The sequence below is a fragment of the Orycteropus afer genome, unplaced genomic scaffold (assembly GCF_000298275.1).
Source record: "Orycteropus afer afer isolate SDZICR_OR568_19922 unplaced genomic scaffold, OryAfe1.0 scaffold00198, whole genome shotgun sequence".
Classification (NCBI taxonomy): Eukaryota; Metazoa; Chordata; class Mammalia; order Tubulidentata; family Orycteropodidae; genus Orycteropus; species Orycteropus afer.
Genome location: NW_006921785.1, coordinates 5,667,447 through 5,694,500, shown reverse-complemented (window position 1 = coordinate 5,694,500; position 27,054 = coordinate 5,667,447). Strand labels below are relative to the sequence as shown.

Here is a 27,054-nt window from a genome sequence, read left to right as displayed (position 1 = left end):
GGTTAGTAAGTAGGCACAAGTAAGCCTGTGCTTACCTTGCTTACTGGGTACTCTGTCTCTGGCAGGAATTGTAAATTTGAAAAGATGCTTTGATTTGCTAGCCATGTCTGGAAGCAGAATCTTTGATGTGGTTAAAAAAAAAAGTGAAATTGTTCACTACAGATTAGCAAGTAAGCACAAGTAAGCCTATGCTTACCTTACTATTGGGTAATCTGATACTGAGCGCCACTTTAACAGAGTTTTACAGCTCGCCAACCTTCTCCAGCTTGAAGTCTCAGCCCGCCATTGCCAAGCTGGGGGCGGCTACAGGCAAAGCCCAGTACAATCCCTGCGAACCCTCGGAATCTAGGACCCAGCAGCTGCCTGGCATGCCCTAGTCCCGCCTTTCCACGCACCAGCGGCCTCTGGTTGGCTCTGGACAGCGTGGTTCCGCCCCCGCCATGGCCGCTGCCTGCTGCTGGGGCTACTAGGTGTCTGCATGCTTTGGTGCTGGTTTCAGCCTGTGCTCTGAGGCTGATCGGTCATCCGGAGCGTGGCGCATGGGTCTCCTCAGAGGCGGGTCCCCATGCGTTCGAGCCATGGCGCGCCTGGGCGCTGTGCGCTCCCACTACTGCGCACTGCTTCTGGCTGCGGCGCTTGCTGTCTGTGCCTTCTACTATCTCGGCTCCGGCCGAGAGACTTTCTCCAGCGCCACCAAGAGGCTGAAGGAGGCCCGCGCTGGGGTCCCCGCCGGGCCCTCGCCGCTCGCGCCGGAGCTGGCACGGAGCTCCGTGGCGCCAGCCGCAGGCGCCAAGGCTAAGAGCCTGGAGGGCGGGGGCGCCGGGCCAGTAGACTACCACCTGCTGATGATGTTCACCAAGGCGGAACACAACGCCGCGCTGCAGGCCAAGGCCCGCGTCGCGCTGCGCTCGCTGCTGCGCCTCGCCAAGTTCGAGGCGCACGAGGTGCTTAACCTGCACTTCGTTAGCGAGGAGGCCAGCCGCGAGGTGGCCAAGAGCCTGCTGCGGGAGCTGCTGCCGCCCGCCGCTGGCTTCAAGTGCAAGGTGAGCGGGGCTGCAGCTGGGGACTCCCGGCTGATGGTCCACCTCTTCCACGGCGCGGTTAGTGTGCGTGCCCGGCAAGGCCTCCGAACACAGAGTTGGTCATCGTTGGGCTGCCCACTGCCAGCGCCTGTAGAAGTCTACCCTGGCACTGCCTGAAATGTGCATTCACGCTAGGGGCGTGCCTGCGGTAAGGTGCACTCAGCCGGTGCTGGAGTACAGCTGCCGTGTTACCTGATCGCCCCGCCTTCCTTTTCCCATCCCCATTAAGTGCGGGGGCCTGCCTCAGGAGAATTGGCACTCAGCTTTCTGCTAGTATTACAGGATTCAGCAGTGCCTCCAGAGCCTGCACCTTTTTCTTTTCATTCTCGTTTTTGACTTTTGAGGATGGAGCAGGTCATTTGCAAGCACCAGTAGTCATCCTGAGCAAAGTCTTCGGCATGGGCTTGGTGAGGCTGCTTGAAGTGTTGAAATTGCAGGGACATTTCTCATGCAGCTCTTCAGGTAGCTCAGTGGGATCTGTCAAGCCCAAACCCAGCCTGTGTGAACTATCTCATCCCCTCTTCTTCCTCCTTCGCCCTTGCACTGAAGGGTCATGAACCCATTTAGAGAAGCTGTAGGTTCCTCTAAGTACAAACATAATCTGGGAAGAGCTAAGCCAGCCACCTTCTCCCAGACTAGACCAACCTGTTTGGGGGGGGGGGCAGCTCCGTCTCTCCCCATCATCTCACGTCACCACCTGGCTCTGCTTGTCAGAGATTGGATTCCTGCCTTACTGTGAATTGCTTCAATCACATTGCTTGCCTCCTTTTGATCCCGTTGTTGCACAGAGGGTATCCAAGTTCTGGTTTTTGGATGGGAGTGATAATAGGTAATATTAAATGATGGAGACTGAAGTTGGGGGTGGGGAATGTGAGGCAAGAATAGTGTTCCATATGTTTGTGCCCAGTGAATGACTAAGGGGAGCTACTGCCAGGATCCTGTAGAATTCAGGGGTCTGCAGTAGCTCCTTGTTGCTTATAGAGTCAAGTCCCAATTTCTTGATAAGGCTGTGGGCCTTGCCCTCCTCACCAGCCTCATCTCTCATCTGTCCCCTACACACACCTTAAATCTTAACCATGCCGAATGTGCCTTTACACTGCTACGCTTTTTGCCCAGAATGTCCTGCCTTCCCTCTTGGGCCCTAGGATACTCTTTACTCAGCTTTCACCTCCCTTGAGAATGTCCCTGGTCCCTGTCTGTGCCTGTCCCTCCAAAGCTTTCCATTCCTGCTTCCTCTTTCCCCAGTGGAGGACAGTGAGCTCACCAGGAACACCCACTGTGGTCAGGGGAGGGCACTTGGGTATGAACTTGTTGCAGGAGACCAAGAATCCAGGTCCTGAAACTCCTGTCTCGAAGGGTCCATGGGAGCCATTGTCAGAGTAGGGTGGGGCCCACTTTATTTATCTATTTGAAGTCTCTGGAGGTAGGGCCTGGAACCTGTCCCAGGTAATCCTTGAGACCCCGATGTTTTAAAAACTCTGCACTAGTCCAAGAGAGAAAACTGAGGGCCTTTGATCTTCAAATACAACCCGTAAGGTCAGCATTGTCATCTCTTTGCCTTCTTAGAGGTAGCAGCTCATACCCAGTCTGCCCTCCCCTTATCGTGAGCTCCAGCTCTAGTTTATTGTTACATATCCAGTGCTTTCCAGCTTACATGCCTTTGCTTGTATTGTTCACTGTCAGGATACATTTCCAAGTCTTGCTCATCTTCAGATCCACCCCTTTCCTGGAGCTTTACGAGGAGCCCCTAGCTGAACAGTTGTGTGTCACCTCATTAGGATCCTGTCGTGACCCTACTGGGCACAGTAGAATGGCCCCAGAGGATTTCTAAAGCTATAATCTTTATGGAAAGGAGCTCTGGTGGTGTAGTGTTTAAGGCATTTGGCTGTTAACCAGAAGGTTGGTGGTTTGAAGTCACTAGCTGCTCTGTGGAAGAAAGATGAGGCATTCTGCTTCCATAAAGAATTATAGCCTTGGAAACCTATCAGAAGTTGCTGTGAGTCAAAAGAGACTCCATGGCAGTGAGTTTGGTTTTTATATTTTTTGGAATCTTTATGGGAGCAGATTTCTAGGTCTTTTCTTCCCTGGAACCTTTGGGTAGCAGCTGAGCACTTAACCATCATGCCACCAGGGCTCCTAGCTGAACAACATGTCTTCTTTATCCTGATTGTATCTTCCTCCCTTGGTGTTGTGACTGCATCCTGTCTTCTCACCCATCCCCTGTACAAGGCCTGGCACATAGCACTAGAAACATAAGCTCCAGGGGCAGGTCTGTGTTTCATGCTCTGCTGGGCCCTGTTCTGGGAGGCACAGCATCACCCAAAGCCTCTAAACAGCTGCAAATGACCTAGGAGAATTGACACTGCCCTGTTGGCAGTCAGTAGTCAGATAGGCTAAGACACTTGCCTGCTAACCAGACGGCTGGCAGTTCAAACCCACCAGCCACTCCTCGGAAGGAAGGTTGGGCAATCCTACTTCCGTAGTGATACTGCCTCGGAAACCCAAGGAGGGGTTGCTATGAGTCGGGTCCGACTCGACGGCACATAACAACAACAACAACAACAACAACAGTCAGATAAGGGTTTATGAGTCCTGGCCTGAAATTGTTCCCATTAACTTTGAGTTCTTATTTTGTGAATCTGTTTTTTTTGCTTGTCATAAAAGGTGCTCCTTTTTCATTAAACGTGTAGTTCTAAAAGATTCGACCCATAGCGACCCCTTCTTGGGTTTCCCAGGCAGTATCTCTATGGAGGTAGATTGCCCAATCTTCCTTCCAAGGAGTGGCTGGTGGGTTTGAACCACCAGCCTTCTGGTTAGCAGTCATATGCCTAAGGCACTGCACTGCCAGAGCTCCCTCTAAAAGATTAGCTTCATTTTATTTGTGATTTAATTCTTCCTCAGGTTTGGAGTTTTCCTGAAAACTGCTTCTCCAGGCATCACTTCACATGTCTTTTCCTCCGCTTAGAGTACTTCCCTCTCCCGAAATCCTTAACTAGGACTCTGCGTTCAGGCCTCCACTTAAATGCTGTTTCCTTGGGAAACCTTTCCTGAGCCTCCACTCACACGATACCAAGCACTTTTCATTAGTGCCATTTATTATAAACCCACTGCCATCGAGCTGATTCTGACTCATAGCCACCCTGATAGGATTTCCAAGGCTGTAAATCTTTTACAGAAGCAGACTGCCTCATCTTTCTCCCACATTACAGCTGGTGGGTTCGAACCTCTGACTTGTTGGTTAGTAGCCAGATGCCTTAGCCACAGCGTCACTAGAGCTCCCTGTAATTTATCATGGTTATGTTTGTTTCATGGTTGAATTAATTATTTGTCTATCCAGCTAGAATATAAACTCCATAAAGACATGGACCCTGACTGTAAATGCTGCATCCCTAGCATCTAATATCATGTTTTTCATATAGGAGTACATTTTATACTGAGAATTATACATTTTATACTAGAATTTTCATCCTAATCACTTCAGAGCTAGAAGAGATCTCTGAGGACCTGTAACAAAAGAGGTGAGGGAACTTGCCCAAGGCCACCGAGGAAGTTACTGATCCGGCTGAGGCTAAACCTTGTATCCTAGACAATGTTTGTTTTCCTTTGTACCCTGTTTCCACTTTAAGGAACGCTCCCCTCTTATAAGGTACAGAGGACAATTTACTCCCAGGGAGAGTTGACTTGACTCCTCGGAAGAGGAAGGCAGCTCCTTGCCCTCTCAGCTGGCTGGAAAACTGGCTCAGCCTGGGGCTTCTCCACTCTCAGGATGGCTCCGAGACTACATTTGTCTGCAAGATGCAGAGTAGGGTGATAGTGAGCTGGCTTAGAACTTGTGTCCTCACCCAGAAGATTCTTCTTAAGCCATTTTCATGTGACACTGAAACACATTTTAACTGAAATGTTTGCCAAGGTAGATCACAGAACACTATGAGTGACTCATTGTGGTTAATTAAATATTAATTAAATAATTATTAAATATTAGGTAGAATATCGTTCACGTAAAGCAGAAAAATCTTATTTCAACTATTAGTGAAAAACTTTCAAAATGTCTTACTTAGTCTGCTATCTTCAAAGAGTATATTAATTTTCACTTATTTAACAAACATCCTAACCAGCTATGAAGGAGCCCTGGTGGCACAGTGGTTAAGATGTTCAATTGCTAACTGAAAGGTTGGTGATTCAAATCCACCAGCTGCTCCATGGGAGAAAGATGAGGCAGTCTGCTTCTGTAAAGGTTACAGCCTTGGAAAATCTATGGGGCAGTTCTACTCTCTTGTACAGGGTTGCAGTGAACAGCAGTGGACTTGACAGCAGTGGGTTTGGTTTTTTTGTTTTAACCTGCTGCATTCTAGGTGCCACACTCAGAGCTGCTTCTAGACTATATCATTGGTCCATGGACTAGCTGTATCAGAATCACCAGGGACACATAAACAATTCCACACTGTGGGTCAGGATCTCCTGGATGTGGCCTGGGACTCTGTATTTGTACTTGAGCTATGTAGCCAGGCTTGGGCTCTGGTGCTATAGGGGTACAGGAGTGTCTGGGGCTCTTCTACCAATCTTTTTTGACCTAGCTCAGTTGTCCCTTCCTCTGTGCAGCCTTTGCTTGGGGAGCATAATGCCTGGCATATATTCTTTACTCAGGAAACACAGACATCCAGGAAACATTTGAGTAGCTCTCTTTCACCTCGTCTGTCAGTTTGTCATACTTTGGTGGCTTACGTGTTGCTGTGGTGCTGGAAGCTATGCCATTAATATTTCAAATATTAGCAGGGTCTCACATGGTGGACAGGTTTCAGTGGAGCTTCCAGATTAAGACAGACCAGGAAGAAGGACGTGGTGATCCACTTCTGAAAAAATTGGCCACTGACAACCTTATGAATAGCAGTGAAGCATTGTCTCATAGCGTGCTGGAAGATGAGCCTCTCGGGTTGGAAGGCACTCAGAATATGACCGAGAAAGAGCTGCTTCCTCAAAGGGGAGCTGACCTTCATGACGTGGATGCAGTAAGGCTTTCTGGGCCTTCAGTTGCTGATGTGGCAGGACTCAAGATGAGGATAAAACACCTGTAAACATCCATAAAGAATCATAACGTGGCGTGACGAAGTATGAATCCAGGAAGATCGGAAGTTGTCAAAAATGGAAATGAATGCATAAAGATCTGTATCATAGGCATTAGTGAGCTGAAATGGACTGGTATTGAACATTTTGAATCGGATAATCATATGGTCTGTGCTGGGAATGACAAATTGAAGAGGAATGGTGTCACATTCATTGTCAAAAAAACAAAACAAAAAAAAAATTTCAAGCTCTATCCTAAAGTATAATGCTATCAGTAGTAGGGTAATATCTATATGCCCACAAGGAAGACCAGTTAATACTATTATTATTCAAATCTATGTACCAACCACTAAAGCCAAAGGTGAAGAAATTGAAGATTTTTACCAACTTCTGCAGTCTGAAATTGAACAAACATGCAGTCAAGATGCATTGATAATTATTGGTGACTGGGTTGTGAAATTTGGAAACAAAGAAGAACCATCAGTTGTTGGAAAATATGGCCTTGGTGATAGATGCCAGAGAGCACATGATAGAATTTTGCAAGACCAATGACTTACTCATTGCAAATACCTCTTTTTAATAAAACAAACAGTGACTGCACACATGGATTATGCCAGATGGAATACACAGGAATCAAATTGACCACATCTGTGGAAGAAAGAGGTGATGGAGAAGCTCAGTATCATCAGTCAGAACAAGGCCAGGAGCTGACTGTAGAACTGACCATCAGTTGCTCATGTGCAAGTTCAAGTTCCACAAGAGCCAAAATACAACTTTGATTATATCCCATCTGAATTTAGAGACTATCTGAAGAATAGATTTGACGCATTGAACACCATTGACTGAAAACCAGGCGAGTTGTGGGATGTCATCAAGGACATCATATGGGAAGAAGAAAAGGTCTTTAAAAGACAGGAAAGGAAGAAAAGAGCAAAATGGATTCTAGAAGAGACTATGAAACTTATTCTTGAATGGAGAGTAGCTAAAGCAAATGTAAGAAGTGATGAAGTAAGAGAGCTGAACAAAATTTCAAGGAACAGCTCGAGAAGACAAAGTAAAGTATTGTATTGAAATGTGGAAAGACCCGATGTTAGAAAATCAAAAGAGAAGAATACACTTGGCATTTCTCAAGCTGAAAGAACTGAAGAAAAAATTCAAGGCTTGAGTTGCAATATTGAAGGATATTATGGGCAAAATATTGAATGATGGAAGGTCATGACCCAGTGGGAATCATACCAAGTATGCAAGGATGGTTCAACATTAGAAAAATAATGTAACCCACCACATAAATAAAGGAAAAGAACCTCATGATCATATCAGTTGACACAGAAATGGCATTTGACAAAATCCAACACCCATTCCTGATAAAAACACTGAACACAATAGGAATAGAATAGACCATAATGAACAGCATAATGAAGGAAATATATACAAAACAGCCAACATTTTTCTCAATGGAGAAAGACTGAATGCATTCCCCTTATGAAGGGCTACCAGACAAGGATGCCCTTTACCACCACTCCTATTCAATATTGTATTGAAAGTCCTAGCCAGAGCAATAAGGCAAGAAAGAGAAAGAAAAGGCATCCAGATTGGTTAGAAGAGGTAAAACTGTCTCTACTTGTAGTTGATATTCTATGCATAGAAACCCCCAAAGACTCAGCAAGAAAATTACTGGAACTAATTGAAAGTTTCAGCCAAGTGGCAGGGTACAAGATCAACATACAAAAATCATTTGGATTCCTGTACAGTAATGAAGAGAACTCTGAAAAGGAAATGAGGAAAACAATACCATTTATAGTAACCACCCAAAAGATGAGCTACTTAGGAATAAATCTAACCAGAGATGCGAAAACCTGTACAAAGAAAACTACAAAATACTACTACAAGATACCAAAAGAGACCTACCTAAAGGAAGAATATACTATCCTCCTGGATAAGAAGATTCAACATTGGGAAAATGTCAATACTACCCAAAGTGATCTACAGATATAATGCAATCCCTATCCATATTCCATCATCATTCTTTAAAGAGACGGAGAAACTAATTATCAACTTTATATGGAAAGGAAAGAGACACCATGTAAGTAAACACTATTGAAGAAGAAGAACAAAGTAGAAGGTCTCACATTCCCCGATCTCAAAACCTGTTACACAGCCATGGTAGTTAAAACAGCCTGAACTGGTGCAACAAGACATATAGACTAATGGGACAGATGGGGAATCTAGAAGTAAATCCATCCACCTATAGACAGCTGATTTCCACAAAGGGCCGAAGCTTATTAAATGGGAAAGAGTCTCTTTTACAAATGGTACTGGCAAAACTGGATAGCCATTTGCAGCAAAAGGAAACAGCATCTGTACCTCATACTGTATACAAAAACTAACTCAAGTTGGATCAGAGACCTCAATGTAAAACATAAAACTATAAAGACTGTCAAAGAAAAAATAGGGACAAACTTAGAGGCCCTAATACATGGCATAAATATACTATCAAACATAAGTAAAAATGTACAAACACCAGAAGACAAAATAGATGACTGAGACCTCCTAAAAATTAGACTCTTTTGCTCATCAAAAGATTTCACCAAAAGAGTAAAAATGCATAGGAAAGAAGGACACAGGGAAAAGATAACCACAGAGAGGAAGTGGGAAGAGAGCTGTTGCATTATGGGGATTGTAGTCGTTATGAAGCAAAATGTGTATGAACTGTTGTATGGAAAATGAATTTGCTCTGTAAACTTTCACCCAAATCACAGTAAGAAAAAACCAAACCAAACCAACCAACCAACCGACCAACCAAACAAAAAATGGTAAAAAGAGAACCCACAGACTGAGGGAAAAAAATTGGGAATGACATATCAGATGAGGGGCTAATCTCTGTGGAAAACTCCAGTACCTCAACAACAAAAAGACAACCCAATTTAAAAATGGGCAGAAGACATCAACAGATACTTCACTAAAGAAGACATTCAAGCAGCTAACAAACACATGTACAAATTCAATCATTAACTATTAGAGAGATGCAAATCTAAACAAAAATGAGGTATCATCTCACCAGAGTACTAATAGCAAAGGTAAAAAAAAAACAAAACATAGTAACAAGTGCTGGCGAGGGTGTGCAAAGACTGGAACCCTCATACACTGCTGTTGGGACTGTAAAATGGTGCAACCACTGTGGAAAATGATATGACACCTTAAAACCTGGAAATAGAAAGACCATATAAAAATACCATATAATCCAGCGATCCCACTGCTAGGTGTATGTATACTAGAGAAAAAGAACTGTGACACCCATGTTCATCGCAGCACTGTTCACAATAGTAAAAAATAGAAACAACCTAAATACCCATCAAGGGATGAATGGATAAACAAATTATGATACATACACATAATGGAATACTACGTAACATTCAAGAGCAACAATGAATCTGTGAACTATCTTATAATATAGATGAACCTGGAGGACATTATGCTGAGTGAAATTAGTCAATCACAAAAGGACAAATACTGCATGAGACCACTATTGTAAAAAGTCAAAAAAGTTTTTCACACAAAAAGAAGTATTATTTTATGGTTACCATATGTGGGATGGGAAAGGAAGAGTAAAGCACTAACTAGAGGGTAGGCACATATTAATTTGGGTGAAGGGAAAGACAGTATACAATAAGGTGGAGGTCAGGATCAAGGAATGGAAGATGCCAGGAAGAGTACAAGAGTTAAGGCAACAGAGGTAAATACTAATACATACACAATCCTACAATAACAGTAATAACAATAATCATCTGTGAATGGATATGTAAATAGACATGTAAGCGAACAGGTGTGGGAAGGAGAATGGATATGTCTACAGTTAACTAGTTTTTACTGTATTCACAAGGTTTTGTAACCATCACCACTATCTAATTCCAGAATATTTTCATCACCCCAGAAAGGAGCCTTGTACCCACTAGCAGTCACTCCTCATTTCCTCTCCACTCTCAGCCCCTGACAACTCCTAAGCATACTTTCTATCTCCACAGATTTCTTATTCTGGGCATTTCATATATATTGAATGATGTATTATGTCTGGCTTTTTTTTTTTTTTTTTTTGGTCTGGCTTCTTTCACTAAGCATAGTATTTTAAAGAGTCATCCATGTAGTAGCATATATCACTACTTTATTCCTTTTTTATGGCGAAGTAATACCTCATCGTATCGCTTTACCATATTTTATTTATCCACTCATCAGTCGATGGACATTTGCATTGTTTCCACTTTTTGGCTATTATGAGCAATGCTGCGACTAACACCCATGTACAACTTTTCGTTTGACTGTGTGTTTTCACGTCTCTTGGGTATATATAGACATAGGAGTGGGATTCCTGGGTCATGTGATAATTCTGTGTTTAACTTTTTTTGAGGAACTGCCAAACTGTTTCCCATAGTGAATATACCATTTTACATTTCCACCAGCAATGGATAAGTCTTCCAGTTTCTCCACATCCTCGCCAACACATGTTGTTATTTATTTATTTATTTATTTTACTCGCCATCCTAGTTGGTACATTGGTGGCTCAGTACTAGAATTCCTGCCTTCTGTGGAGACCTAGGCTTGATTCCTGGCTTCATATGCAGCCACCAGCCCTCTGTCATTGGTGGCTTGTGTTTTGCTGTGATGCTGAACAGGTTTAGCAGAGCTTCTAGACTAAGACAGACTAGGAAGAAAGGCCTGGTGATTTACTTCTCCAAATCAGCCAGTTAATAACAGTCCACTAAGACAGTGTTCTGCATCCTACTTGGATGAGTAGTCACTGAGGTCTTAAAAGATTACAGGCAGCCATTTAAAGTGCAACTATTGGTTTCTCCCCATCCAAAGTACAGCAGAATGAAGAAAATCAAAGACACATGGAAACAATTAGTCCAAAGGACTAATGGACCATATGAACCTTAGACTCTACAACCCTGAGACCAGAAAAACTAGATGGTGCCTGGCTGTCACTACTGACCACTCTGAAAGGGATCACATTAGAATATCCTGGATAGAGTGGGAACTGAACTCATACCTGTTGTTCAACTTTCAGCCAAATAATAGACGGGACAATAAGATGAACAGTAATACCAGGGAGGTAGGCACCCCTTAGAAAAATCAATCATAGGAGATCAGAAAGATAGCATTTGCCCAGGAATAAAGCTCAGAAGGCAGGAAGGGATAGGAAGGGAGGACAGATGGAAATGGTAGATAGAAGAAGTGGGAAGAGTGATGTTCCATTGTGGGGATTGCAATCATTGTCACGAAACAAAATGTGTATGGGTTGTTGAATGAAAAACTAACTTGCTCTGTAAATGTTCACCCAAATCACAATGAAAATTAAAAGAAAAAAATAAATTGGCCAGTGAAAACCTATGGATGACAACAGTCAGATTCTGTTGTTCATGGGGTTGCATGAGTTCGGTGACAGCTAAGAACAACAATGGGTGTGAAGTAATATTTCATTGTGGTTTTGATTTGCCTTCCCCTAATGACTAATGACTAGGAGCTCTGGTAGTGTAGTGCCTAAGGCACTTGACTGCTAACCAGAAGGCTGACAGTTCAAACCCACCAGCCACTCCTCGGATGGAAGGTTGGGTGATTTACTTCCGTAGAGATACCGCCTCGGAAACCCAAGGGGAGTTGCTATGAGTTGAGTCCTACTCGATGGCACACAACAATAACAACAACAACAACAATGACTAATGAAGAGATGATTACATAAGGACAACCACATAAACGTGTTTGGTATTTTTCTTATATATTTATCACAACACTATTGTGATACCTGAGTTACCTTGAGTACCTGAGTTACCTTGACTTCCCCTTTCCCCATCCCCAAAACTATGTCATAACATCTCTGGTAATGCTTGTATTCTAAAGAACATGGTTTGGGAACTGCTGATGTATACAGTATTGTAATGTTAAGGCTACAGTCAGTGAAGGGGTGTTACTAATATGAAGACTTGATTAGGAGAATAATAGTAACATTTGCTTAATACTGTAGAATTTTTAACAGTGCTTTCACAACTTTTCGTTTAAGCCTTATGGTGAAAGGTACTGGAATCCCTAAGGCTGAGTGATCAGGTAGCTTACTTGAGCTTCCGCAGTAATCCACTGGGCTGGGGCTGGGGCTGGGGCTGGGGCTGGGGCTGGGGCTGGGGCTGGGGCTGAGGCTGAGGCTGCGTGAGAATGCTTTGTGGGTATAGGAAGCACCGTAGGACTGAGAGACAGTGGCTGCACCCAGGCACAGTCAGTGTGGAGATAAGGGGTGGGCTTTAGCCAACCTCACAATCTGTGTCACTCCCCTGTCGAGCCACCCCAAAACAAAATGGTGCCTGCAGCCAGCACCAGATTAAGGCACGTGAGGGGCCTGTGTTATGTGCCGATGAGTTGGTTTCGACTTATAGCGACCTTACATACAACAGAATGAAACACTACCTGGTCCTGTGCCATCCTCACAATCATTGCCTTGCTTGAGCCCCTGGTTGGAGCCACTGTGTCAGTCCATCTCATTGAGGGTCTTCCCCTTCTTCGTTGACCCTCTACTTTACCCAGCATGTTATCTTCCAGAGACTGGTCCCTTCTGACAGTGTGACCAAAGTATGTGTGAAGTCTGGATATCTCATTTCTAAGGAGCATTCTTGCTGTACTTCCTTCAAGACAGATTTGTTCATTTTTCTGGCAGTCCATGGTACATTCAGTATTCCTCACCAGTATCGCAATTCATATACATCAGTTCTTCTGCAGCCTTCTTTGTTCATTGTCCAGCTCTCACATGCATGTGAGGCAATTGAAAATACCTTGGCTCCTGAGGGCCAAGCTACCTGATAATCTGTGGTGCCATCTCCTCTGTTTTCTTGTGCATTCGAATGGGATATTTGAGTTATGTATATGCATGTATATATGTGTGTATGTGTGTACTAGTTTTCCATGATGTGACTTTTTAAATGAGACTCTAATAATCCATCATTGCCCAGTAACCACTCACATTGGATGCAGTTGAATATTGGGTGAAGAGTTAGACTTGACATACCACCCTCACCTTGTTTATTAGAAAGAAGTAGTATACTCCCAAGAGAACCACTGAGATAAGGAGTTTCAATTACATGCGAGGGGACTGTAGGAGACAGATGTCAACAAAAGTATTGAAGTGGTAGGGGCCTTATATCGCAAACAGCCTTGTGCATGGGCGCCCGTGTGACCCTGTGTGAACTTTATTTCTGGCAGGCACATTCTCAATTACTGGAGCTGGAATCAATTTCACTTGGTGCTGTCAGTTTCCTTCTACTTCAGGGCTTGCTTTTCCTTGTGTCCTGTCTGCTTGGCATCTACAGGTCTTTGCTTTGGACAACTGGTGCCCTTGTTTTGTTGACGCCCTAAGCATATACTTTACTTTTCTTACTGGTAATCCATCCCTGCTTACAGCAAGCACCCTTCACCTGCTCAACCTCACCGCAGAAGCACCAAGCATTGGGGCAGCAAGGAAACAGATCTCTGGGTGCAGCATCCTCCCAGTGAACTCACAGGCTTCAGCCAGAGAGAGGCAGCGACTTACCAGTCACACTGAGCTGGATTAAGAACCAGCCCAAGCACTTCTCTGGTCTCTTTAAAGCGTTATCAGCGGCGCTGGTCCCATTGGAAGGATACACAAAGAGCCAGTTCACTCTTACACCCACAGCAGAGTGCGCAGCGTGTGGTGGCCCGTATTCACCTCCATGCCTCCTTACGTATCTCCTGAGGAGCAGAAGCGCCGTCCCGACCCAGTGGGCCAATCCCTGATAGTCCCTTGGGGCTAGCTTTCCAGCTGCCCTGCGCCTGAGACTGATCACCCCACTTCCTCATCTCTTGGCTGTAGGGAAAAGGCTTTATGTGGAGCATGTGGGGTAGATTAGTTCTTTGGAAGATAACCATGTTTCTTACTCTGTGCTTCCGGAAGTGCATTTGAAGGGTCCTCCATGGCGAGAGTCAGCACGAGGGGCTTCTGGGCCAGAAAGAGAAGGAACTGCTAGGGACCGCACATCCAACAGCCAGCCTTCGCGGGCCCTTACACGCTTCCTCCCTGAGAGCGCCCTCTGGGGTCTCTGATAGCAGGCTGTAGAGCGAGAGCTTGACCATCTCTTCCTGGGTGGGATCGCTCTTCCCCGGTCTGTGGCAACAGACGCGTCGTGTGTCGCACTCGGCGTTGCCACTAGAGGGGGCCGAAGCACCGTGTTTGTTGGCCTGCCAGGCCCCGGAGGGTGCTACTTCTCCCACCGCCTGAGGCCGACACCGAGCTGTTTTTATTCTTTCTCCCCTAGTCCGCCTACCTTTCCTGTCTCTCCTGGTGGTTTTTAATTTTTTTTTATTTTCATAAAGAAAGATTGAAATGAAAGGGAGTCTGAGTGGCGATTGTAGGCGGTCATTTCCTTCCTGCAGTCGGTGTAAACCTGCTTTGATGAAGCCCTTTGAAAAAGGTGAATGAAAAATAGGCCAAGATGGTTGGATTCTCCAAGGGGAAGCCGCTTCTTGAAGCCTGCTACAAAGCCAGAGGGCAGAGTGTGGAGGGGTCAGGGTATGTTTCTGCACCCTGAACCTCCTCACCCCTCCTGGATCCCACCCTGTGACCCAGCATTTCTTCTTGGGGGGCTGCCCAGCAGACCTCACAGCCCTCTTGGGGCCACCTCCCTTCTGCACCACCTGGGGTCCCCATGACACCTAGCACAGACCCACGTCCATTCCAGGGAGGGGATTTCCACCGGAAGTGTGGGAATGTGTTTGTTTGGTTTATTGAAGCTGTGTGGAGGCAGAGTGGCCGGTTGCGGGCTCTGTGTGCTGTCTGCTGCCGTAGGCATTCTGGCGCTGGGTGGGAAGGTGGGCGAGTGGCTGCAGAGGTGCCTCCCACCTGAGGCTACACTCATCGGTGCTGTAGAGTGTGAGGCACCCCGGGTATCTGCCCTGCCTCAGGTACTGGCAGGTGAGGCCCCAAGTGCCAGTGCTTAATTTCATAGAGCCTGTGTCCTCCACTGCCAGGTGGGCTAGGATTATCACCTCAGCCCATCCTGATCATCAGCCTCCTCATTGCTGTGAGATTTCAGCTTCCCAGGTCTGTTCCTGGCTGAGGAAGGCCAGACCGTAAAGAAGAGTGGGGCTCCTGGAGGGGCAGAGAGAGTCAGGGCTTGGGAAGAACTTCTGACTCCCCTTCCTCATACCCCGTCCCTGCCCAGGGCTCTTGCCTTTGGCCTGTGTACCATTCACTCTGGCCTGTGGGCTGTTGAGGATCTGTCTGCTTGACCAGGGACAGTGTTTCCTCAAGGACCCTTCGGGCTCTTTATTAGAAGCTCTGGTCCTAGGAGGCAAGTCCTTGTGTCCCGTCCCTGTTGCCAGGTGACAATTCTGACGTCTGAACCAGGCCATGTCAGGCTGGCACAGAGCCTGCTGTTAATGTGTTTTAAATTAAAGCTATTTGTTTTATTTATTGGGGTGATTACTGTTAAACAACTCTGATTAAGTGACCCTGCTGGTGGGACAGAGTGTCCCAGAGGCTTGCCTCTTCTGCCCTGCTCAGGCCAAGCCCAGGCTTGTGCACTCTGCCTTCTCTCTCCCTGGTTGTCTGCTCTGTGGAGTACTCTCCTCCTCACTGCCCTGCCCTCTTCTGGCAGAGTCTATCACATGTCTGCCAGGGAGAGCCCTAGGGCAAGAATGTGTAGCTTTGGTGGGAAGAGTGTGGCTTAGAGTCTGAGACCTGGGCTCAACTGTGACATTTTAGTCTGTGACATTTGGGAACAGTATGGCCCTTGGCCCTGGATGTAACCCCTCTGAGCCTCTGTTCCCTTCACAACCTTCCAGAATGGCTCTTAGGTAAAAATGAAGGAGATCGTGTCTGCCTTACAGGGTGGCTCTGAGGTAAAAGGGAGGCAGCACGAGGCAGGCTATTGCTAATGGTAATGGGTAAGCACATTAGGAGCAGGGACCCTTTTCTCTTGGTTCTGGAAGGCACAATTCTTTATTATTATTATTATTATTATTATTATTTTTTATTAGGATTTGGGTGAAGATTTACAGAGTAAATTCACTTTTCATACAGCAGTTCACATATACTTTGTCTCATGTCATTGACCAAAATTTACAATGCAGCAGCTCCCCTCCCACTTCCTCCCCATAGTTACCTCCTCCCAGTGTCCATCCCTTCAATACTCTTCGAGAGGCCCATTGTCTGCCAACCCTGTATATGATCTTGGATACACTCTCCATTTAGACATACATAATTGTTTAGCTTGTTCACCCATCTATCCGTCCCTATACCCATGTTTGCTTTCATTGACAACTCAGTATTGTATTTACAAAGGGGTTCATATTTGTTGTTTGTACTTGGAAGGCACAATTCTTGTTGATTCAGTTGGAGTACAGTGGAGCTAGTTTGCAAAACAGCGTTCTGCCCAGGTTTGTTTCAGTCTTCCCCATTTCCCCAAACTACAGTGTTGTCTAGTCTGACTCTCCCCTCCTTCCTTGACAATGCACTGTTTGTCCCTCTCTGAAAGTGCCATAATGGTGCCTTCATTGCTCAGTTGTAGCCATGCTTTCCCTTCCCTGCCAGCAGGAGGAGAGCCTGTATCTTCGTCTCCCTTCCCCGCTGTGTGAATGAGCACAGCCTCACTTGGGGTATCAGCCGGGCTGTCCTCTGGAGCAGGTGCTCTGTTTCTTGTGAGGGGGTAAAGCTGCACTTTGTGTTTTGTAGCTTTGTGTCTGCACCATGGGTGATCTGCTGCATCATCTGGGGGATGGAGTCTTCTCTGTGAATATTCCTTGGTTTCTTCTTCTTTTTGTTGGTTGTGGTAGAGTCAGCTCCGACTCATGGTGACCTCGTGTAACAGAATGAAACTTTGCCTGGTCCCAATCCATCTTCATGATCACTGGTATGTTTGCGTCCATTTTTGTGGCTATGATGTCAGCCTATCACACTGAGGGTTTGCCTCATTTTTTGTTGTGTCTCTTCTATATCAAACGTGATGTCCTCTTCTGATGATCAGTCTTTCCCATGAACATGTCTAAAGCAGGTAAGCTGAAGTCTCACCATCCTCTCATCTAGGGAACATTCTTGTTGTATTTATTCTAAGACAGATTTGTTCCTTCTTCTGGCAGTCCATGGTACATTCAGTATTCTTCACCAACATCATGGTTCAAACATACCAGTTCTTCTGTCTTCCTATTTCATTGTCCAGCTTTCTCAGGCATATGAAGTGATTGAAAAGACCATGTCTTGTATCTGGCACATCTTTTTGAAAGGGTGCAGTTCAAACTTCATTATCATAAATTGTGATCATTTTTTATATATTGTTAGCTTCTAATAGGGAGCTCCAGTAGTATAGTGCCTAAGGCACTTGACTGCTAACCAGAAGGCTGGTGGTTCATACCCACCAGCCACTCCTCGGAAGGAAGATAGGGCAATCTACTTCCACAGTGATACTGCCTCAGAAACCCAAGGAGGGGTCGCTATGAGTCGGGTCCGACTCGATGGCACACAACAACAACAACAGCTTCTAATAGTTTTTCTTTTGTTTTCTTGGTCTGATTGCACCTACCAGTTGTTTGCAGTCTTTTTGGGAACTGAACCAAATATAAACTTTAAATGATTTAAGAAGACCAGGCTACTGGGGTGGAGCTCTGGTAGTGTAGTGCCTAAGGCACTTGACTGTTAACCAGAAGGCTGGCAGTTCAAACCCACCAGTCACTCCTTGGAAGGAAGGTTGGGCAATCTACTTCTGTAGTGATACGGCCTTGGAAACCCAAGGAGGGGTCACTATGAGTTGGGTCTGAGTCAATGGCACATAACAACAACAACAACAACAACAAGGCTACTGGGGAGACTTACATACTCCCACATAGATCCACTCCCCTCAGGGCTTGCTGCACCTGTGCCTCCCCTCTAAGTAGCGTCTTGGGACTCATCCTCTATGGCTCTTACCCCACTGAGTGATGTGATGTGGCTCTGCTCTTGCCAGATCATCATGACACTCTAGGACATGGGCTCCATGAGTTCTGCCCTAATGGTCAGTGTGGGGTTTTGAAGGGACTTCATTGATTCTAACAGGTGGACAGGTAGATGTATTACTGTTTGAAAAACCTGTGCAGGATCAGGCATAATACAAGTCTTGCTTAGGGTGCCCCAGGCCACCTGCTGTCTACAAGGCAGGTGTGCCTGGGGCTGGCTTTTGAGGATGTGACCCTCTCATCTCACAGAGGAAGAAACGGAGGCAGTTGAGACACAGACTGGCCCTGTCCCTGGCTAGAGAGTCATGATTAGAAGACGGGGCAGAGGGGAGCAGCCGAGGGAAGAGGAGCAGCTGGGGCCAGAGGGCAGCAGGTAGACTGGAACATCACAGCAGAGTGAGTGCATGGACGGCAGATGTCAGATTGAGCCTGGGCACCAGGACTACATAACAGGCAGAGGGAGTGATAGAGCCTGTGCCAGCTGGGCCATCTCACGGAGCTGGGGAGTGGCTGGCTCTCAGCTGGCTCTTTCTAACTGAACTGGCTGGAGTTGCTAGTATATTCCATGCTACTTCATACTTCTGGAACTTTCCTCAGATGCTTCCTCTCCTGGAACACCCACCCCTCCCTTCTTTGTCCAATGAACTCTTTTCACCCTATTAAACCCTTCAAGGCTAAGCTCTGCTGCTTGCTATTAGGAGACACCATCCCTGACCGTTCCACCCTAGGATAGCCACTCCTCCCCTGTGTTCCCAGTGTGCTGAAATTGGTCTCTCTGCCAGCTCTGGGAGGGCAGGGGCTGAATCTTATTTCATGCTGTATCTTCAAGGCCTGGCATACAGTGGGAGCTCAGCACAAGTTTGTTGAACTGGAGGAGGTAAAGTCCAGTGGAAGCATGTGGTGAAGTATAACCGCAAGTTGTATGGCAGAGCCCTGGGCCTGCAGGAAGTGAAGAAGGAGGCCACTGAGTTTCACTGCCCTGCTCTGACTCTCTGTGAACATGCTTCGCTGACCTGCAGGATGTGGATGGCCAACATTTGGGGTCTTTGACTGTGTTGTTTTGAGTGCTGTGGAGTTGATGCTGACTGATATATACTCTATGTGACAGAGTAGAACGCCCCCATAGGCTTTTCTAAGTTGTAATTTTTACAGGAGCAGAACACCAGGTCTTTTCCCCCATGGAGCCATTGGGTGGGTTTGAACCACCAACCTTTTGGTTAGCAGCCGAGTGTTTAACCATTGAACCATCAGGATTCCTTTGGCCATCTAATGAGGCCTCTTAATGGTAAAAAACACTGCCTTATACTTCATGACTCCAGACAAGAACTTGCCTAACCTGACCTACCTGAAGATTCAAGACTTCCTTCTAGATTTTGGAACTGTCCTTCTTACATTACCATGAAGAGATACTTAAGCTGGGCTGGTGGAAGTGGGAGGAGATTGGCCTGTGCTTTTATTTTGGGGGCTTCACTTATCTCTGCTACCTTATGCAGACTGGGAGTTTGGGGGCTAGAATAGTTACTTGTGATCTGCCCTGAGTCCCCAGCTAGTTCCTTGGGCTCATTTTCTAGCCTCAATGGGGAATAAATAGCCCAGCCCCAGCTCCTAGGCATTCACTCCTGGCTGCAGAATGCTGGACAGAGTATTAGTATTCCTGGGTTCTAGTTCTCTCTCTGATCCTGGCTCCCCTGGCAAGGCCTTGCAGTACCTCTGAGCCTGTTTCCCATCTGTAAGAGAGGTAGGGATATTCTAGCCCTGAGTAGTCTATGGCTCTCTTACTGGCATGTGTAAGTAAGCTGGGTGCTAGGAAATTGTAAAGTCTTTCCACACCCTTTTCTGGGTGGAAGTGGAAAAGAGTAGGGTCTGAAGGCCACTGTCCAGTTCCTTCTGAAATAGTTCCTGGAATGGCTCTGCCCAGGTCCTCGTGGCTGACTTTCTCCTCTCTGACCTGGGCAGTTGTGCCTTGGTCCCAAGGGGGCTGAGAGCCAGGACTGTAGACTCACCTGTGCCCATTCATCCAGCCTCTCAGATTTTACCATCATCCTCAGTGACAGCTACAGTGCTACCACTTAGTGAGCTGCTCAGTCTGTTGGAACCATACCTATGGAGCCTTTGCTTCCTCTCATCCTCTCATTGAATCCTCAGAGTAGTCCGCCCCATGAGGAGGTAGGTATTCTTTTGATTTCACAACTAAAGGTCCTGAGGCCAAGCAGGGTTAGGAGCTTGCTCAGAGCAACCTAGTTACAAAGAGGCTGAGCCAGGTCTTTCTGACTCTTCCATAATATGCTTCAATGCCTGGGATGCCTGTTTATTTTGATGGTTTGTTCTAGTGCCTCCAAAGCAGGGACCATCTTTGTTGAAGATGTGGTGCAGAGAAGTGATGGCTTCAGTAAGACACTGTCCCCCCTGCTCGCTGGGGCCTTACACACTAGATTTTTCCCCCATGAGCAGGTCAGGGACCCACCAGGAGCCTCCCAAAGAGCAGGAGGACCCCAGTGTCTGCACAGGCTGTTCTGGTTAGCTAGTGATGCTCTGACAAGAATATGCCACAATGGGATGGCTTGAACAAACATGAGTTTATTCTCTTACAGTTTGGAGGCTTTAAGTCTGAGTTCAAAGTGCAGGGCTCTAGGGGTTGGGTGAAAGCCCTGCAATGTTCTCCAAGGCTTCTGCTTATATACAGGAAGCAGACCACATCCCTAAGGCAGCTACTCAGCTGCTCACAGTAGATTCTAACATGGAGTTGATTGCCAGTCTCATCATGGGGAATACTACATCCAGCTGCCCAGCCATTCAACCAGGCTCAGCCAAGTTGACACGTAAACTTTAGTGCCACATGGGAAAACCTCTCATTCTTTTTTCATGGTTCTGTCCTGCAGAACTCGCTGGGAGCCTCTTTTTAGTATGTGAGATTCTAAAAGACCATAATGTTGGGAGCCCTACATTCCTGGTTTGGAAGTGGTTCACAAAGTCATGAGGAAATTGGAGCCCAAAGAGGCTCCATGACGTGCTGAGGCCACACAGCTAGCGAGTGGGCAAGGGGGTCCGGGACCCAGTCTCCTGTGCCCCTTTTCAGGTCTTCTTCCCCCACTGTCACCATCTCCCTGCCCGCTTTCTTCTTTGTTTCTGAAGCCAGTTCTGGGGTGAGCTTGTTTCTGTGCACTTGTTTGTCTTCTGGTTTGTACCTAGCCTGATAGATTTTTCAGACCTCACCCACCTGTGACTGCTGTGCAGACTCCTTTGTTTTGTGTGTGTTGTATGGCTTGACTCCCACCTCATTGACAGTATCTGCTCCAGAATGAAGGCCAATGGACCTCTCCAGATGCAGGCCCAGAGAGTTCTGAAAGGCTCCCTTTGGTGGCCCTGAGGTCTGTGTCCTGCACCTGACATGGACACATAGGGGCTGTGCCTGTGTGAATGTAGGAAGATGTGCTGGTGTGAGAACCCGGCTGCTGTCTCCCTGACTCTTCCACCAACCCCAGACCTGCTGTGTCCATTCCAAGAATCCCATCCCCTGGGGATGCCCCTTCCCACTGTGGGGCCCCCCATTCTAGTCTTCACGGGCACATCCTGTGTCATAAGTCAGATTCTGGGGCTGTGAGAGCTGCTGACTGCTTGAATGACCAGGGTTGTTCTGATAAAAGGAAAATGAACAAGTTTGGCACAAAGGTTCCTGACCCACATGCTCAACTGTGTTCTGCATACATGCTAGGTAAGAATGAGATGGTGACTGCATGGTAAGGATCAGTGTGAATCCACTCCCCACAGTGTGAGGATTGATGCGATACTCACATTCCCACTTCTCCATCCTGTTGCCAGCTGCTCCCATGGCACGCTTTCTGTTTGACCCTCGCCATCCAGAGCTAAGTCAAAACTCATAAGTTGAAAGAACACTGTCCCTCAGACTGGTAGGTAGGCAGGCACCAGCCACAGGTTTGGAGAGTCACGACATCCCAATCTTATGACCTGCTGGCCACCAGTTGAAGGCTCGTTTCCTACTACTCTTCCAGGATGCCCGTCCACATGACATCTTAATTTCTGATTTGCTGGTTCCCACTGCCCCTTTGGGTTTGATAATTCACTGAAATGACTCATAGAATTCATGGAGAGTATACCATACTAATGACTACAGGTTTATTATAACCAAAAAAGATACACACAAAGAGACTTATGAGGGGGGTCTGGGAGGGTTCCCAACATGGAGCTTCCATGTCCCCAAGCAACACACTATTCTTCCCAGAGCAGATGTTCCTGCCAACTAGGAAGCTGTGTAAGCCTTGGTTTTCAGTGCTTTTATCAACCAGTCTTACATGATAGGCTGAATCATACCTTCTGAATCTAGTTGATATCAGCCTCCTAGGTGAGTCTTTTCTGGTCTGGCCAGTCACCACTTGCCTGGAAGTCCCAGACCAAGGCACCTCAATTATTTTTCCAGAGCTAAGGGCAAAGGTCACATTGTTGTTATGTGCCGTTGAGTTGGACCCAACTCATAGAGACTCCTCTTTGGGTTTCTGAGGTGGTATCACTACAGAAGTAGATGGCCCAACCTTTCTTCTGAGGAGTGGCTAGTGGGTTTGAACTGCCAGCCTTCTGGTTAGCAGCCAAGTGCCTTAGGCACTATGCTACCAGAGCTCCTAAGGTCATCTTGGTCACCTTTATCTCACAGTGACTGAACACAGAGGGCTCACTTTGAGCAGGATTGCACGTGATGGTCCCTAGTTTTCTCACAGGGGAAAAGGAACAAGGTTTCAACTCAAGAGAATGGCTAACAAGGAGGGCATTCAGAAATACCCTGTTAGGGAATGGGCATGAGTCCTGTGTTTGTGTGGGTGAAATGCTTGTGAACTTGGCTGCTGACTACCTGTTTTAGGGTAAGTTTAACCTGTGGTCAGTGCAGTGCAGGGCAGGGCTTTGGTGCCAGGCACCAAGTCCCCAAGGATGGAGAAGTGGTGAGGCTTGGTTAGCCACCACTGATGTTTGTATTGTGGCCAAAGTCTCAGGTTCCTGATTGCCCAGGGAGGCCTGGCTGTGCTGTGGGCTTGCTCATGAGGGCTTTGCTGGTGTGGGCCTACTCAGCCAGGAGGGGGCTGAGGGATAGGGTATGCATGGTGCATTCTGGGAGCACAGGCCTCATGCTGCCCCAGCCCCAGGGGCACTGCTCACCCTGCAGTCTGTGATGGATGCTACTCTCTGGTGTGGAGCTGGTCAGGGGCAGCAGTGGGGCTTTCTGAGAGCATCGTTTTCTTCTACATGTTATGGTTTAAAACTGAACCTAGCTATTCACTGCTCTGTCATGGAAGAATGAACAGCTAAATAGTTAATTGCATTTGGTGAGCAGTATTTGCAGAGTGTAAGACATGTAGAATGATCCTGTTCTTCAGACTCATTGAGCTGCCTTTGCCTTGATCAGAAACATGAGTGACTGAAGTTACTATGGTAGTTAAGGTTGTATGTCAACTTGGCTGGACCTGGTTGAGTGGCTGGGCAGCTGGATGTAGTATTCCCCATGATGAGACTGGTAATCAAGTCCATAGGGGAATCTACTGTGAGCGGCTGAGTAGCTGCCTTAGGGACTGGGTCTGCTTCCTGTATACAAGAAGTAGCTTTGAGAAATGTGTCTGAGCATTTTGGCACATCTGGATCCTGCATTTGGCCAAGTCTTCATTTCAGTGGCCTTCCATGTTGTTAATCATTTGGAACTGTGCCATTTTATTTGTTGACCTTGGGTTTGTCAGCCTCAGCAGCCAACAGCTGCCTGAGTTAAGGGAAGCTTCCTGCTTCAGTGGACAGTAAGAGGCAGCGCTAAAGCTCAAGGTCAAGGGGCCTTCACTCAGCCCCTAGAGGTGGCACTTTGAACTCGGACTTGTAGCCTGTCAAACTACAAGAGAATAAACTCCTATTTGTTCAGGCCATCCACTTGTGGTGTTTTCTGTTAGAGCAGCACTAAAGTACCAAAACAACTGTTTACTGAGATGACTCTGTTAGTGAGTTGCAAGACTTTTTAGAGCAAATGCAAAATGGAACATTTCTCTTTACTTAAGGCAAAAGCTTAACCAGTTGCCTCCTGGGAAATAAACTATGGCCTTACTGGTCAGCTTCCTGCCTTAAGGAGCTGTTCCTTCTGAGCCCTTTTCTGTGACACGTGTAGCATGCCACAACAATCTGGACTTGATTTATGGAAAATTTTTTGGGGATTGTTGAAGGCTAGAAAAAGAGTCTTGGTGACACAATGGTTAAACACTTGGCTGTTCACCAAAAGGTCAGCGGTTTGAACCCACCCAGTGCTTTCATTAGAGAAGGACGTGGGGATCTGCTCCTACAGAGTTTACAGCCTAGAAAGCTTATGGGGCAGTTCTGATCCACCACAAGGGGTTGCTGTAAGTTGGAATTGACTTGACAGCACACATCACTACCACCAACAGAAATACGAAAAGAAATTCTCACTGTCCCATAACAGCATTTGCCTTAAGTAGAGAAATGTCTGAGTTCAAGCCAGGTAGCTTGACGAAGAACAAGCCTCTAGGAATTGATGGAATATCCATTGAGATGTTTTAACAAATGAATGCCCACAAGAGACGCTTGTCTATGCTAAGAAATTTGAGAGAGAGCTACCTGGCCAACTGACTGGAAGAGATCCATATTTGTACCCATTCCAAAAAAAGGTGATCCCACAGAATGTGGAAATTATCAAACAATATCATTAGTATGACACACAAGTAAAATCTTGCTGAAGATAATTAAAAAATGGTTACAGCAGTATATTGACAGAGAAATTTCAGAAATGCAAGTTGGATTCAGAAGAGGATGTAGAATGAAGAATATTGTTGCTGATGTCAAATGGATCTTGGCTAAAAGCAAAGAATACCAGAAAGATGTTTACTTGATGTTTAAGTCAGTTTTATCGACTATGCAAAAGCATTCAATTGTGTGGATCATAACAAATTATGGATAATATTGAGAAGAATGGGAATTCCAGAACATTTGATTGTGCTCATCAGGAACCTGTACATAGACCAGGAGGCTGTTGTTAGAACAGGGGATACTGCATGGTTTAAAATCAGGAAGGGAGTGTGTCAGGGTTGTATCCTTTTACCATACTTGTTCAATCTGTATGCTGAGCAAATAATCTGAGAAGTTGGACTAAATGAAGAAGAACGTGGCATCAAGATTGAAGGAAGACTAATTAACAACTGTGATATGCTGATGACACAACTTTGCTTGCTGAAAGTGAGGATGACTTGAAGCACTTACTGATGAAGATTGAAGACTACAGGCTACAGTGTGAATTACACCTCAGTATAAAGAAAACAGAAATCTTCACAACTGGACCAGTAAGCAGCATCATGATAAATGGAGAAAGTTGTCAAAGACTTCATATTACTTGGTTCTATAATCAACACCAGTGGAAGCAGCAGTCAAGACATCAGATGACATGTTGCACTGGGCAAATCTGCTGCAAAAGACCTCTTTAAAGTGCCGAAGAGCAAAGAGGTCTCCTCGAAGACTAAGGTGCACCTAACCCAAGCTATTGTATTTTCAGTCACCTTGTATGCATGTGAGAGCTGGACAGTGAACAAGGAAGACTGAAGAAGAGTTTGATGCTTTTGAGTTGTGGTTTTGGCAAAAATACTGAAAGTACCGTGGACTGCCAAAAGAACTAACAGATCTGTCCTGGAAGAAGTGCAGTTTGGAAACAAGAATGGCTAGACTTCATCTCACTTAATTTGGTCATGTTGTCAGAAGGGACCATTCCCTGGAGAAGGATATTATGTTTGGTAAAGTGGAGGGTCAGTGAAAAAGGAGAAGGCCCTCAACAAGATGGATTGACACAGTGGCTACAAGGATAGGCTCAGGTATAGCAAGGATTTTGAGGCTGGCACAGGACTGGGCAGTGTTTTGTTCTGTTGTACATGGGGTTGCTTTGAGTCAGAGTTGACTCGACAGCACCTAACAACAACAACAACAACAACACCCTTTTGTAGCACATCCTGGGGAGCATTGCATGAAGGGTTTCATGAATCCTGGTGGGGGAGGGCCCTGGGAAAGTGACTGAGATTGCTCTGGAGGCTGACTGGCTTAAGCTTAGTGGGGTTCTCTGGGGGCCACAGACTCCTGTTGAGCTCTAGCTGTGTCTCCAACTATAGAATCAGCAGGGGTTGGGGAATCTGAGTGAGGTTCAGCACTGGCTCCAAAATGGCCAGGCTTCTAAGAGAAGCAGTACCTAGGGGGTACAGTACCTAGGGAGTGTGCACTGTGCTTCAGATAGCCCCCTTGTCTAAGGCTACTTTCCACCTGTTCAGTTGAAGCAGGAAGTTGACTAAGTGTGTCCCTTTGGATGTTGCTAGTGATAAAACTGTGATGGTGTTTGGGAGGTCATAGGTCATGAGATGATGAGCACACAGAAAACAGCAAATCAAGGAATCTAATGAAGCTCTGACAGACATATAACCTCTGGAGCTCTTGGTGAGTAGGTGCAGTATTATAGTTTATCCTAAGATTTCACGATAAAATCTGAGTATTGTAGTTCTCCCCCTCTTCATCCATCTCTTTTCCCATCCCTGCTTTCTTTCCTTCTCATGCCTTATCCCACTTTTTAAATTTTTCTTCTTCTTTTGGTGGAAAGCATTATTTTATAGAACACTGGCTTCTGCTGTGAGAAAAATTAGTGCTAAGTATAAAGAACAAACCTTCATAAAGGTTTAAAAAAAGAGGTACATTTTAAAAAGAGGTACATTAAGGAATAATTATGCCCATTATATAAGGTTTATTGCTTTTAAAATGAGACCATTGGAAGGATTTGTGCGTGAGTAGTGAAAAAAGATAGGAAGTGACTCAGTGCATTTTTTTTTTTTTTTATTAGGATTTGGGTGAAGATTTACAGAGTAAATTCACTTTTCATACAGCAGTTCACATATACTTTGTCTCATGTCAT

General features: G+C 46.0%; 1 protein-coding gene across 1 annotated transcript in view; it reads left to right on the top strand.

Annotated features, from left to right (window-relative positions):
• Positions 1–539: 539 nt before the first annotated feature.
• Positions 540–27,054, top strand: part of XXYLT1 (xyloside xylosyltransferase 1) — a 379,814-nt gene continuing 353,299 nt past the window's right edge. Inside the window, exon 1 of the mRNA XM_007948012.1 lies at positions 540–1,043. Coding sequence (XP_007946203.1) covers positions 540–1,043 — 504 coding nt within the window. The remainder of the gene's footprint in view (positions 1,044–27,054) is intronic.